The sequence below is a fragment of the Propithecus coquereli genome, unplaced genomic scaffold (genome assembly GCF_000956105.1).
Source record: "Propithecus coquereli isolate 6110/MARCELLA unplaced genomic scaffold, Pcoq_1.0 Scaffold411, whole genome shotgun sequence".
Taxonomy (NCBI): Eukaryota; Metazoa; Chordata; class Mammalia; order Primates; family Indriidae; genus Propithecus; species Propithecus coquereli.
The window spans coordinates 1,245,366-1,260,335 of NW_012149853.1; the positions used below are offsets into that span (position 1 = coordinate 1,245,366).

At 48.1% G+C, this 14,970-nt stretch overlaps 1 protein-coding gene across 1 annotated transcript; it reads left to right on the plus strand.

Moving 5' to 3' along the window:
* Positions 1-45: 45 nt before the first annotated feature.
* On the plus strand, positions 46-6,564 carry CD93 (CD93 molecule). Its single transcript, XM_012653134.1, has 2 exons — positions 46-2,273; positions 2,552-6,564. Exons 1-2 carry the CDS (start codon positions 172-174, stop codon positions 2,574-2,576), a joined length of 2,127 nt encoding a protein of 708 aa, XP_012508588.1. The 5' UTR covers positions 46-171; the 3' UTR covers positions 2,577-6,564.
* Positions 6,565-14,970: the final 8,406 nt, after the last annotated feature.

Below are 14,970 nucleotides of genomic sequence, written 5' to 3' on the forward strand. Positions count from 1 at the left end.
CGTCTTCCCCCACGCCGCTGCGTTTCCACAGCACTGAGCCAGGGACCCAGCAAAGCTGCCTGGCTCCTTTTATGAACAACAAAACCATGATGAAGGCAACAGGAGTCAGAAAACCATTCATTGCAGGAAGCCCCAGTATCCGGTGAGAAATAAGAAATACAACAGCACAGGATGCGCCTTGGGTCAGGGGGACGTGAGCAGCCTTTGTGTCCTCCTCTGGGCTGGAGCGGCTGCCACTCAGCCCTCAGCTCCCCTCAGGGCACAGCTGGGAACCCAGATAGAAGCTCCAGTCGCTGTTGTCACTTGTGGGCTTATCGCCTCCGCCGAGGGGGACACAGAGGTGGAATGGCCACCGGCCTGCTGCCGCTGCTGCTGCTGCTGTTCCTGGGCCAGCCCTGGGCTGGGGCTGGGGCCGGAGCCGACACGGAGGCTGTGGTCTGTGCGGGGACCGCCTGCTACACAGCCCACTGGGGCAAGCTGAGTGCGGCTGAGGCCCAGAGCAACTGCAGCCAGAAGGGGGGCAACCTGGCCACAGTGAAGAGCGAGGAGGAGGCCCAGCACGTCCAGCAAGCCCTGGCCAAGCTCCTGAGGCTGCAGGAACCCCTGGCCGTGAGGATGGGCAAGTTCTGGATCGGGCTCCAGCGAGAGAAGGGCAAGTGCTTGGACCCCAGCCTGCCGCTGAAGGGCTTCAGCTGGGTGGGCGGCGGGAGGAACACGACTTACGCCAACTGGCACAAGGAGGTCCGGAGCTCGTGCATCTCCAAGCGCTGTGTGTCCCTGCTACTGGACCTGTCCATGCCACTTCCCGCAGGCCGCCTCCCCAAGTGGTCCGAGGGCCCATGTGGGAGCCCTGGCTCTCCCGGAAGTAGCATCGAGGGCTTCGTGTGCAAGTTCAGCTTCAAAGGCATGTGCCGGCCCCTGGCCCTGGGGGGTCCAGGCGAGGTGACCTACATCACCCCCTTCCAGGCCATCAGCTCCTCCCTGGACTCTGTGCCCTTTGCCTCTGGGGCTGATGTGACCTGTGGGGACGGGGACAAGAGTACAAGCTCTTATTTCCTGTGCAAGGAGAAGGAGCCCAGCGTGTTTGATTGGGGCAGCTCGGGCCCCCTTTGCGTCAGCCCCAAGCACGGCTGCAACTTCAACAACGGGGGCTGCCAGCAGGACTGCTTCGAAGGGGGCGACGGCTCCTTCCGCTGCGGCTGCCGGCCAGGGTTCCGGCTGCTAGACGACCTAGTGACCTGTGCCTCCCGGAACCCTTGCAGCTCCAGCCCGTGCCGTGGGGAGGCCACGTGTGTCCCTGAACCTCACGGGAAAAGCTACACATGCCGCTGCCCCCAAGGCTTCCAGCTGGACTCCAGTCAGCTGGGCTGTGTGGATGTGGACGAGTGCCAGGACGCCCCCTGTGCCCAGGAATGTGTCAACACCCCTGGGGGCTTCCGCTGTGAATGCTGGGTGGGCTACGAGCCGGGCAGCCCCGGAGAGGGGGCCTGTCTGGATGTGGACGAGTGTGCCCCTGGCCGATCACCCTGCGCCCAGGGCTGCACCAACACCGACGGCTCATTCCATTGCTCCTGCGAGTGGGGCTATGTCCTGGCCGGGGAGGACGGCACCCAGTGCCAGGACGTGGACGAGTGTGCAGACCCTGGGGGCAGCCTCTGTGACAGCCTGTGCTTCAACACACAGGGGTCCTTCCGCTGCGGCTGCCTGCCGGGCTGGGAGCTGGCCCCTGATGGAGTCTCCTGCACCATGGGCCCTGCGTCCCTAGGACCCCTGGCTGGGCCTTCCCAGGAGGAGGACAAGGGAGAGAGAGAGGGGAGCACCGTGCCCCCTGCCACAACGTTCAGTCCCACCAGGGGCCCTGAGGGCACCTCTGAGGCAGCATACACCTCCACGAGGCCTTCCCTCCCACCCAACGGCCCCCTCACCTCTGCCCTGCCCAAGATGTTGGCTCCCAGTGGGCCCCCTGGTGTCTGGATGGAGCCCAGCACCCGCCACCCCACGGCCGCCACTGGCCACCGTGACTCTGCAGGTGGGGATTTCGTGGCCACACAAGGCGATGACGGCACGGACGGGCAAAAGCTGCTTTTGTTCTACATCCTGGGCACCGTGGTGGCCATCTTACTCCTGCTGGCTCTGGCTCTAGGGCTGCTGGTCTATCGTAAGCGGAGAGCGAAGCAGGAGGAGAAGAAGGAGAAGAAGCCCCAGAGTGCAGCAGACAGTTACTCCTGGGCTCCAGAGCGAGCTGAGAGCAGGGCCACGGAGAACCAGTACAGGTAAAGGAGCCCCGAGGACCCCGGGAGAGGGAGTGGGGACCGCATGGGGGCAGGGGGAGGCCCCGGTCGTTGTACAAAGAGGCAGAGGCCAGGAGCCGGCACAGGGTCCCCGCAGATGACCGATGACAGATGCCAACCCCTCCAGCGCCACCCCCACTCAGCACAGGTCACCACGTCCGCAGCATGCATGAGTGCGCTCGGGGCTTTCTCTGAGGGTCTAGATGTGCATGCGGCTGGGCATAGCGGCTTCCAACACTGTCGTCTTTCGTTCCCCACAGTCCGACACCTGGGACAGACTGCTGAAGGCGAGGTGGCCCCAGGGACACTTAGAGTTGGCAGCCACCATCCTCAGAGCTTTGAGTTCCCCGTTCCCAAGGGGGACCCACATCGTTGGAAAGACTGGACCAGAATCTTAGCAATTATAAACCTTCTCCTTATGAGCCTGGCAACTTGGAATGTGCAGGTATTTTCCACACGTGTGTGGTATTCCAGAAGTAGAAGCCGTGTGTTGGCCTGCCATTGTGGGGATTTTGTGAATATTAAAAATTCTCACTCCCTCTCCCTTTTCAAATACCAATGTGACTGATTCTGGATGGGGGTGAGGAGTCAGAGCTACAGATCCTCTTCGAATGGCTTCTCTGCTCACTTTTACCATCTAGGAGGAAACAGCAGATGCTAGTGCTGGTTAGGATTGAAGTGATTTGTTCCTCTTCCTAGATAGAAACTAAGTGAACTAACTATTTAATTAGATAGGAGGCCTCCTTCTGCTTGTCAGAGGGAACGGATTCAGGACATACTCATTGGCGTGCATGCTTTCCCCAGCACAAGTCCTGCTGCGAGGACAGTGTTGAAATCCTCCAGAATGACCAGAAGTGCAATTAACTGCTTAGGCAGCAAGGAGGCTGGAAGTTTCAAAATCATGTTCCCTAGTTCTTAAGTTTCTAATAGTCTTGGGTTTATTTGCAATCAGGGTTTGAAAAGTATGAGAAAAGTTTCTTTAAGTGAGTTAAAGGTGTTTGTGAAAACATATAACCCAAAGGGCTGGGGCGAGAGAGAGGCCAGGGATTGGTTTCACAGATACTTGAATTTATTTGTCTAAATGTACCGATGTTAACACGCACTTGACTCCTGATGAGATAAATACCAACAAGAAAAAAAGTCAAGAACAACTTGCGTTTGTGCCAGGGTGGCCCGAGATGCCCGTGAGCAGCTCTGCCTCCATTCGTGCTGCTCTGACTTTCGACCTTTGAGTGCAGAGGGAGGAAGGCCCGCAAAGCCTTCCATCCTGGTTGTTTGCTAAAGGATGTGTGAGCGGGAGACGACAGGCTGTGTTTTGAAAGCTGTCATTCTAAAGCGCATTAGCAGGATTCACAGTTCACAGTGGATCCCACATTCTGAGAACTTGAGTCCTGATGTGTGGGTGTAACGCACAGGGACAAGCCAGGCAGGACGCTTAAGGAACGTTTGTCATGTCTCTCAGAAAGGAGAAGGAAAGAAAATAACCCAAAGCTTTTGCAACAGCAAAAATTGCTCAAAGCCATTTTAATTTATATCCTCATTTTAAAGAGTACATTTAAAGAGTACATTTAAAGAGTACAAAGATTTCTCCTTATGATGTGGTTGATAGCACTGTTTGTTTTCTCTCTCTCTCTCCCCTGGGTGCTGGAAAGTAGGCCACACCCCTCCCCGTTCACCATGGTCAGAGTTGTTAGAAGTTGCCTGAGTATCTCTGGGAAGCCTCAAGTGTCCAGGGGCTTTTAGCTGCCCCCGTGCAGGACAGTGGACAGAGGAAATGCGTTTCCTTCCAAGGTTCCAAAGTCTCTGCCTTTCAGAACACAGGTGCCCTATTGTTTCTGGTCTTGCCTTAGCAACACATCTGTCCCAGAGGTCTACACCCTGAGCGGGGCAGGAACTGAATGCCCTCCAGGTGCACGGCCTTCAGAGTTAAGTAAATATCCTTTTGTCAATTTTGAAATGTAGATGCTATAGTTCAGATTTTTGTTTTTTAAAAAAATGGAAAACTCAAAGTGTGGGGGAGGTGACAGGAAAGATGGAGGTGGAGGCTTCCCGGGGCTCAGCGGGGCATCTGGAACATCTGTTTTTAAAAGTCATCTCATAGTCTCCAGTTTTCAGTTGGAATTCTGATGTTTAACACTGAAGGGAAACAAAGGCTGGGTCCATTTGGCAAACCTTCATTGGCCACAGGACTCTCACAATCTGCTGAGATGAGCAGTCTGTCGTTTCGAAAGCAACCATCTGGCCATTCCGATGATTTTAAATGCGTGGTCGGATGTGCTGCTAATTGATATCTGCACCTCAGGGAAATAAATGCAAATGCAACACCTTTGCCTCTAGGCCTTTAAAATTCATGCCCTTATCATTTGGGATGAAAGAGACATTTCTATTCTAGGTTTCCCACGGCACCCCCATGTACAGATCTTGTGCGCCTTGAGTCTGCTGAGGATCCAGAGCGTCCTCTGGCTTTCACAGCGTTCTGATTGCTCACACAGCCCAGCGCATTGTCTGGTCTCTGAATTCTGCTGTAACTGGCGATTTGCAGCCCCATCCCCAACAGGGATCCCTTCTTGGGGGCCATGGCAGTGGATAAACAAATGCCCACCAGCAAGTGGCCATTGACAAACCATTGTTTATCCAGAGGGGCCGATTGCTTGGGCTGAGGCACAGCCAGAGGCGGGGCAAAGAGAGGTGCTCTCTGCCATGTGCTAACTTCCCGGTAGACACAGTATTTCTGTCCCAGGTACCTGTCCAGGAGCAGCAGAACCCAGGAGATGGGGAGATGGGGAAGGTTCCACTTGGCATCAGGCTCCAAGGCAATGGAGACTTTTTTGGTCCAAATAGAATTTTCCATAGCTCAATAATTTGGGGAAACTCTTAGAAAAACTCTCCTCTCTCTCCTTCCCACCTCCCAAAGCAAATAATTTAAAGGGGAGAACACCTCCTCAAACATGCAGCTCGCTGTGCCCACTCATTCCTGGATTTCAGGTGACCTTCAGTGCTCTTTTTTTCTTGTTCGTTATTTGGAGAAGAACGATGCAGGGGAGACAATTCCCTCAGATAATCTGAGGAATGCAGATTACCCAGGCTAGGACAGTTGTCCACAGTGTCCACAATGCTTAGGAGACACTCGGTGAGCATCCTTTGCGGTGCAGTGGGCATCCACCCCTGCACAGCAGCTGGGCTTCGAGGCAGGGCCAGGCACATCTGGTCTCCACCTGTGGTTGCTCACAAAACTAATCACCATTGTCAGTTGTCATAACATCATGTTGCTGCATATTGCTTTGTTCAGCCTCACCGAAGGGACAAATGACACCAGACTCTGAGGATGCTGAAGCCGACTGTGGTCACTGTGGCGTTACAAAGCCACTTCTGCGTGTTATGTAGTGGCAGACCTAAAGGAAGGGCCGGCCTAGTGTCTTCTTCACTGTGATCAGGCAAAACAGGAGTAAAAGTGAAACCTTTTTATGTGCATGCTTATGTCCACTGTGCAGGGTGAACTGAGTTGAAATGAATTTCTTTTAAAGTTGCTATCATCTTTTAAGTCCTAATCAAGAACCCTTGTTTGAGCATTTTATCACTGAGCAACCTTTCGGTGGATAGATTCGGTACTTTTGTCCTGACCTTCATTTCCATAAATATTTTGCAAATTAAGAGAACAGAGATGAGATTTGACCAAAAAAATGACTAAATCCCAAATAGCACAGGTTTTTTTAAAGCTAATATAGGAAAGCCTTTCCTATTATTTTTCTTCTTAGCGTCTCCATTGTCTAAATCGGGAAAACAGGAAAGCAGTGCTTTCTAGCAGCTGCGGAATGGTTTAATGCCCCCTGCATATTTCCATCACCTTGAACAATAGCTTTAGCATGGGAATCCTCTGGTCCCTGAAAACATCTGTCTCTACTCTGGCTGCAAAGCCCACAGCTCAAATCTGTGTGGTTTGTGCAGTTTGTCAATGAAAAGACGATGACAATCCAAATTCTCCACGTACTCAATAGTCAGATACCCTATTCCACACCAGATTCCCAAGACTCACTGAAGTGCTTGTTAAAAAATGAATCACGTTTCTGTCTGTTCTTGTAGATAATGCCTGTGTATTTTAGGTAGAAACTCTGGAATTCCATGCTTGCATGTTACCCTTGTCTGCGGGGTGGCAAGTGCTTCTTTTCAGTAGATTTTGCTGTTGCTCCAGCTGAAGTTCTTTGTGCAGATGAGGCTTAAGCTAGAATTAGATCCTTGCAAGGCCTTTCTCTGTGATGTCAGATGTGATTGTAAATGTCAGTAATGGCTTCATGAAGGCTAAATGAGAATATAAGTATTTTTTCAGTGTGTGTATTTGAAATGTTTGACTAATTCTGGAATTATGGGATTTCTGTGCAGGATTTACTTTCATCCTGTGCATGTTTCCCTGACTGTGGGGAGGGGAGGCTGGAGACTAGCTTCTCTGCAGAGTTCCAACAAAAGGGCAGTTTGAGTGGCATCTCAGGTCGGCCTCTAAGAAGTACCAGCTCTCTTGTCTTTGAGCTTCCTGTTACACACCTATCGTAATAAACTCTGAAACACATTTGTTGTGAACTTGTTTTAATATCTTTCAAGACAATGCAAAATACACGGCAGAACTTGCTGTCGTAGTCATTAAATTTATCCGTTTCCCTTTCCAAAGAGTTGCTAAAAAGAAGATATCTTGCTGGCCGAGTTTCTACATTAGGTGCAGAGCTCTGTCCTCCGTTACCTCAGTGAGTGCTCGCATCACCCTCAGCACCCTGCCCTCAGGGACACGGGACACAGAGGGACTGGACTGCAGTGTGCCCAGTGTCCACGGCAGCTGGGGGACCCACACTGGACTCGATGCTCCTGACTTGTGCTTTCGGATCTGGAGTCCACTCATCCATGTCTCCCTTTAATTCCCTGCATCTTTTTAAATGTATGGGTGATGCCTGGTGCAAGATAAACACATCCAATTGGTGTGACGTGAAAACGCCATTCTGTAATTATCATTGGAGCATTTATCACTACTTTGTCAGCAAAGCTCTTTCAGTTTATTTAACTAATTGGACAGGCAGACCAGATCATTGGTTGTTTGGCTGAATAAATCTTACTTTGATTCCAAGTCAGTGATGGCAGATGGTGGACGATTAGGAGTCTGCCTGCTTTAAGATTGTGCGCTTGGTAAAGGCTGCTACAAAAGAAGGGGCTTAAGCAGGATAAAGTGCTCTGCTCTGTTATGCTAATGGACAGGACACTTGCAATAAACACCCATGATTTAGGGTTAAATAAAGCCCATCCTTTTAGCAGTCTAGTCACTAACAACATACATTTGGAAATTATACCTTAATAAGAACAACCATGGCTGCCTCCCCGAACACACACACAGACACACATAGACAGGCACCTGCAAACACACACCACAAACATATTCACAAATGCACATACACACATACAAACATGCATCTACAAACATGCAGGCACACACAAGCACACACGATTCTAACATCCTTTTGTTTCATGCTGAAAAACTTGAGGCCAGCATTTTCTTACTTGGGAAAAGCTCATAAACAAAAATTCCAGCCTTTAATAGTGACTCCTCTTGGCGACTTTTGCCATCTAACTAAAATTTCTTAAATGCTAGGTAAATCTTTCCAACATGATTCATTTATCCTAAATTTAGTTTACACAGTTGTATCTATTGCACACCATAAAGTACATTTGTATGGCTAGCAGACAGCATGCAGGTTAAAATGCAAGACTCAGATATATACTGTGCACATTCCATGGCATGTAACATGAATTGAGTGAGTGTATGGAGTTATAAGCCAACTCTTAAGTGTGTTCAGCAAGCGGAGACAGAGACAGGAGAAATAATAAACTTGAAAATCAAAAAAAGTCTTTTTCATCCTACCCCTGAATTATGTATTGACATTACAGTCACTTAAAAAGAGAACAACTGATGGGTTTGTCCTGCACAGTCTCTGTACACCTCCTGGCTCCTCCTCTCAGAGGGAATAACGGCCGGTCAATGGTGAAAAGGTGAACAAAGAGGCAAAAGTATATGGAGGTATTTGAAGTTTTTCCTCATTGTCCTGGATGTTCTCTTGTGGTTGAAACTGATCCATAGAATTCAAGTGAGTTGAAGGAAGAGGTGGAAGAAAGGAAGAGAGGGAGGGAGGGAGGAAGGAAGACTGAATAAATGGAAGAGAAAGAGAGTGAGGGGAGAAGGAGAAAGAGGGAGGGGAACAGAGAGAGGAGAGAGAACAAAAGGGGCTGGAAGAATGACATCGGTGTGGTGAAGGTCATTGGGTCACATTCCTAATGACTTTCGCCACCCAATGAAGGGCCCTTTTGGCTTTTAGCTTGAGAAGATGAAGGACCCTTCCCCCACAGCTGTGTCCCTGGGACTTCCTGGGCCACACTCACCACACTGGCAGAACAACAGAGCTACTTCTGCTGGCCTGGTGAGGTCTAGCCACTCCCCTCACCTTTCCCTGCAAAGCCAGCTTGCTCTCTCTCTGCACGTTCACGCCTGTCCACGTGACTCATATCCTACAGCCTTGAGCTGAGCCCAGGACTTCTGCTCTGTTGGGCTCCTTCTATGTTCAAACATCACATGAAAATAATGAAATTCGTGAGGTGGAAGAAAATAATTGGGGCTTTTACCTTCTCTCTCCAGGGTCTGCTTGTCCCAAAAAGATTATGTCCCAAACGTTTTACCTCTTTGCTCAAACCCCCGACGTCCCTCCCACACATGTGTGTTGGGTGCGGTGTGGGCTCTATGAGCAATCACACCGGCTTGTCCCCTGTTCCTCACGGCCCCGGGTCCTCACTGAGCAGCCTCTGTCCACACTGTCCTACCCCAGGGCAGCTGTGGTTTCCTCAGTTTCTCCTTGTATTTCTACCAATTTTGTCTCCTCTTTAAAGCTGTGTGGTGACTGGTATGTTTTTAACACATCGCTTCCTTTCCCAATAGGAAATACACCTTTTGAACCTTTCCACTTCAAATTCTATTTCGTCTACCTCTAAAACTGATCTACTCAATTCATTCTGTTGCATCTGATGAATGCTAACTTTGTCAGATTTTTCTTTTTAATTTCAGCCTTCCTGTGTTTCTCACAAACAACAAAGCCGGATTTCACTTTATGCTTTTTTTTCTTTTATCCAATCAAAAGTCTGCCTTTTCATGGGAGAATTCAACCTATTCACATTCACTAAGCTTACTAATAAATTTGCAGTGGTTTATTTGATACGTTCTATTAATAATGTTTTTTTGGTGTTTCCATTCTCTCTTTCTTGTCAATAATTTGATTAAGTTTTCTTTGTTCTACTTTTCTCCTCTAATAGTTTGGAATTTACGTGGCCTGTTTGTCTTCTTCGAATACTTAGTGTTAATTTTTCATCTCATGTATTTAAACCTGTATCTTCCTATCAACGTCTTATGTTATCTAATAGCCAAATCCTTCTTCCTGAAAAAAAGATAAAACCCCAGAAATCTATTATTTCTACTTCCCCGCTTCTCAAACTATCCCAGTTCCCACCACCGTCGCCCACCTTGATTGCATCTGAATTTCATTTTCCAATTGTTATAAATTTGATCAGCACCTATGTAGATATCATGAGTTTCATTTGACATTTTTCTCGCCCTCACCGCTGATTCCCAGGGGCTCTAGGATTCAGTTTTCAGTGGAGCATTTTGTTTTGATCATTGCCTTTTCCTGAGAGAGTTGTCAAAGGGCAGATTTTCTGCATGCTTGCTGGACTGGAAATGCCTTTTTCTCATGGTTAAATATTGTCTTACGTGGATTTAGATTTCTACGTTCTAAACTATCGTCCCTCAGAACTTTGGAGCCTTTGCTTTCTCGCAGACATTGTTCCTGATGAGAAGGCTGATGGCAAATAATGTGTTTCCTTTCATGGGACACTTCTTTCATTTTTTTTCCTTTCCTCCCCTGAGTGTTTGGTTATTTTCTTGTTCTCTGCTGTGTTCTGATGTTTCCCTTCAGGTATACAGGCATGGTTCTTTCCCATCCTGCCTGCACTAGGTCAGCACTTTCCAGCTCTAGAGGATGCTTCATTCCAGGGGTATTTGAACTTGAGCCTGTGTCAGAACCTGCTGGAGTCTCCCGCAGGGCTCATTAAAACCCAGATTGCCAGGCCCCTTCCCCCAAGTTTCTGACGCAGCGGGTCCAGGATGGAGCAGAGACACTGAATTTCAACAAGCTTCTGGAGAAGCTGATACTGCTGGCCCAGAAACCCAATTTGGAGAACTGTTGCTGTATTCGGTTTTGAGTAATTTTCTTCTCTTATTATTGCAGGTATATTCTCCCATTCATTCTCTTGACCCTCTTATTCTGGAAGCAATTTCTTGACTTTGCTTCCATGTTTTCCGTTGTTCCGTCCTGTCCCAGTGGGTTATGAGGTTGCAACTTCTCTCTCCCCAATCACCCTTGCTCTACCCTACTTTTCTCAAAACACTAGTCACCTTCTAACACAGTATATGATTTCCTTTTGCACATTACGATTTATTATTTATTGTCTATATTTATTCACTAGAATGTAAGGTCTACCAGAGCACTGTTTTTGGTCTTTTGGTCTCGATATGCCCCAGGCATCTAGATGAGGGCCTGGCATACAGTGGTGCTCGATAACTCTATGTGGAATGCATGACCAAGCTAAGGGTGGGAGCAGTATAGCAGACAGGGTGAGCCGGTGCAACTGCTGGGTGGTCTTGCATGAAGCCCTGATGTTGTCCGGGACCTTCCTCTCCCTCCCCTGCCACTGTGAAGCCGACCCTGGCTCTGCAGTCTGCTCACCTCCCCTGGTCCCTGGCTCAGCGCACTCAAGCCTTCTCTACTGCTGACCTAGGCTGTGGTCAGCATGTCCATCTGGTCCGAGGGTCTCTCCGCTCCAGCTTCTGGAAGCAGATCCTGCAACAAGGATTCGAGTGCACGAGTCCATTGGGAAGTGCAGGGGACGGTGACAGGACGGTGGGACAGTGATGTGACTGTGGAAACACTGGGAAATGGAGCGAAACACACCAGAGTCATCCCACCTGAGAGTCAAGGGAGCTGGAGTGTAAACTCCCCGCCAGTAACGAGGCGGCTCCGGGTTGGTGTGGGTGGCTGATTTCCAGCACTTCCAGGTGACCTGGCATGTGGACGGAGTGGCCTCCACACTGGGGAGGGGGCAGCCTTCAGGGAAAGAGGCAGGCACTGGCCTGAGCCCAGGGAACAGACTGGGGCCACTGTGAGCTCTGGCGACAGCCTCCACACAGCCCTGCTCTTAACCCCTTCCTGTCCCCCCAGGTCCACTTCCCCAGGAGCTGTCCCCTCCAGGCGGGCGTTCTCCTTAGTTCTCTAACAGCACTCATCACTTATTCCTCACGTGATAGACATGCCTATGTCTTTCTAAGACACTGCAAGGCACTCAGGTACAAGGAGTATAATCTTTCTTGTGCCTGACTCATGATTAAGTCTCAAATATTTTTTAAGTAGAAGACATCTGGATATACCATTTCATAATGTATATGTTGTTAAAGCAATGTAGGGGCAAAATGTGTTGACCTTTTGCCCTGTACCAGATATGAAAGTGGTATTTATTTATTGAGAAACAGGCAGTATTACTATCCCTACTTTACCGATGAGAAAATTGAGGCATAAAGAAGTTAAGACATTTGTCACAGCTGACAAGTGATGAGGTAGGGGGTGGAATTTTGCATTCTCACTCTTCATCCCCAGGTTTCACTGCCTCCCATTAAACACGAGTGGGAGCTGCAATTGTTAAAGTGTCAACCAGCAAAGAGCTAGGAGAAAAGTTGGCTTCTCAGCCTGTTTGAGATAGGAAAAGTAGAGCATTAAGCAATGTGGGTATTTTTAATAAAATAATATCTTATGTTCAAATGAGCATACTTGCGTTTGTGTACCACCCCAAACACACACACACACACACACACACACACACACACACACACACACACACACACGTACTGGGAGTAGAACTGTTCAAAAGCCCTCTGACGTTCCCAGAGAGATTATGTATCCTGAGACCCACCTTGCCTGACCTGAGGGCATGTCCCACGGGACACACCCTCACTGACCCCAGAGTGGCCACCCCCCATCTGCCTTGGTCAGAATGATGTGTCTGTGTGTGTGGCGGGGGGGAGGCATGTGCAAATCACCCCAAGGGCCTGTCCTGCCATCAATGGCTACTCCTCAACTGGAACTCTTGTACATGCTGATGGGAATGTAAATGGCGAAACCTCTTCAAAAACGGGTGGTTTGTTTCTTAAAAAGTTAAACATATACTTATCATACATTCCAGCAATTCTGCTCTTAGATATTTGTTTAAGGGAAATGAAACCATGATCTACACAGTCTTAGCCACAGATATTCACAGGAGGTTTATATAGAGAGGCTCAACCTGGAAACAACCCAGATATTCATCAGCAGGTAAAGGGGTGACAATTGTGGGTTATTTGTACAATGGGGTATTCCTCACCAAGGAAATGGGCAGACTCCTGATACACACACCAAGCAAGTCAGAAAGACACAAAGGGACAAAGTCAGCCATGCACTGTCTGAATCCATTTCTGTGAAACTCCAGAATAGGTAGAACTAATCTGTAGCTCTAGAAGGTTGTTCAGTGGTCGTGTGAGGGTGGGGGTGAGGGCTGGCAGCAAAGGACCTGAAGGGCCTTCATGGGACAATGGAAATACTCCGTGTCCTGACTGAGCATTAGTTATGTGAGTGTTTTGCATTTGTCAAAACTCATTAAACCATACAGGGAAAATGGGTACATTTTATTTTATGTAAGTTAGACCTCAATAAAATTGATTTTAAAATGTTGCTTATCCATGTTAGGAATGAAATAAAGGTTTATAAATTGTGGCCTGAATTTTTTCTAGAAGAGGGAAACAATTGTTTTGGACTTCTATTATTTCAGAGGTAAGAAAAAATGAATGAATCTAGTGCAGGCTGGAGTTAGTGATTGTGACGGCTCCCTGTCCCTGACCAATCCCCTCCTCCTCCCACCAAAGCAGCACCGGAATCCTGACTCCCTCAGTTGCACTGACCACCATGGACACACGCACACGTGTCATGGTGAGGGATCGAGTGCCCCTGTCTGGTGCATTACCATTTTCCTCTCATCTGCCCTGGGTACGAGCTTTTTAAATTTACAGGGTTGGGTTCTTTCTTTTACCCTCTTTACTTCAAATTATCCATCTACATTTCCTTCTTAGAAGCGGCCACAGTCAACCCTACCCTTTGGCCATAGGCCCTGCAGTTTTAGAGAAGCATCTTTCACTCTGGAAACAACATTTCATGTCATTAAACTTTATGAGTAAAAACAACCTCGTAAAAGCTTCTGGTGGAGTCTGCAGCTGCCCAGTTTGAAGTGGAGCCAGTGTCAACAAGAAAGTCATGGCCTTTCGTTAAGGGTTCTCTTCCATTGCTTGGAGGAGGCCAGATGCCCACTTGGATCTCTTTGATGCTCACAGGGACTAGATTTGACGCTGAAAGGGTTTGTGGCCGAAATGAAATGCTTTTTATTAACTTTGGTTTTGTGTCGAATGATTTTCAGTGGAAGGTATTTTTGGGCAAAGGAAAAGATGATTCATTTGGGTCTTATAATTTCAAATTTTGGAGTCATATTGGGCTGGAATCAACTTGTTTGTTAGCTTAATAAACAAGAAAACAAACCAAAAAAAGGAGGGGAAGAGATTTGTTAGGGGAAATGAGGTTCGTAAGAGATTTTAGCTGAGCAGTTTAGTCTACTAAAAATTCATCTTGTGGGATACACAACTCTATGTTAACATCTACTTGTGTAAAATAGATACGAATTATAAATGATTATTACATCAATACAAGAGAATCAATATCTGTTTAGGTATTTTATTCCGGTTCTGCCTATATCTAAATACGTTAATGGACTTCTAATATTTAGCAGTAAATTTGCCTGTGCATAACCAAGTCTGATTAACGTAAGGCTTATTTTTCTCACATGACAAGAGGTTCAGAGGTGGAAACGCCGGGACCGCTGCAGCTGCCCTTGGTCGTATTTCATCTTTCTGGTCCTCTCACACCAGCCTGTGGCTTTCATCCTCATTCTTACAACATAGCTGCCGCACCTCCAGCCAGCCCATCAAGGCAGATCTTTTTTTATTTCTTGTTAAAAAAAACCGAAGTAAGATTTATATGCAGAGAAAGGTACCAATCCCAACTGTACGATTTCACGTTTTGATAAATGTATATGTATCCCCGTCATTAAGCGACACAAGACTATATATGTTTTGCAAATATTTCCTTCTGGTCTATGGCTGGTCTTTTCATTCTTTCCACAGTGTCTTTTGCAGAGCAGCTGTTTCTAATTTTATGCCTATTTTACTATTGCATTTTAATGTCTCTATTGGGTGTCGGGAGTTCAGCTGAGCTGGAGAGAGCGCGCTGAGCTGGAGAGAGCGCGCTGAGCTGTCAGGTGTTGGAGTAGCCAGTTAAAGCACCAATGAGCCAACGTGGAAGTAACAGTGGAGCCTCTGACCACTTGCTGAATGGTATGAGTGAGTCTGAAACCAGGGGAAATGTTGACTTTCAGGTTTCTTTTCCCCCATGGAACTGCAGAGCACCAATCAAGGTTCAGGTTGGGGGTCGTCCCACTATTGACAGAGTCCAACAAAAGGCAGCTTTATGGGCCC

Excerpts from the sequence above, each read along its gene's own strand:
- CD93 (XM_012653134.1), top strand. The coding sequence starts at position 172 with ATGCGCCTTGGGTCAGGGGGACGTGAGCAGCCTTTGTGTCCTCCTCTG. Across the intron at positions 2,274-2,551 it reads GCCACGGAGAACCAGTACAG|TCCGACACCTGGGACAGACT; the intron begins GTAAAGGAGCCC and ends CGTTCCCCACAG.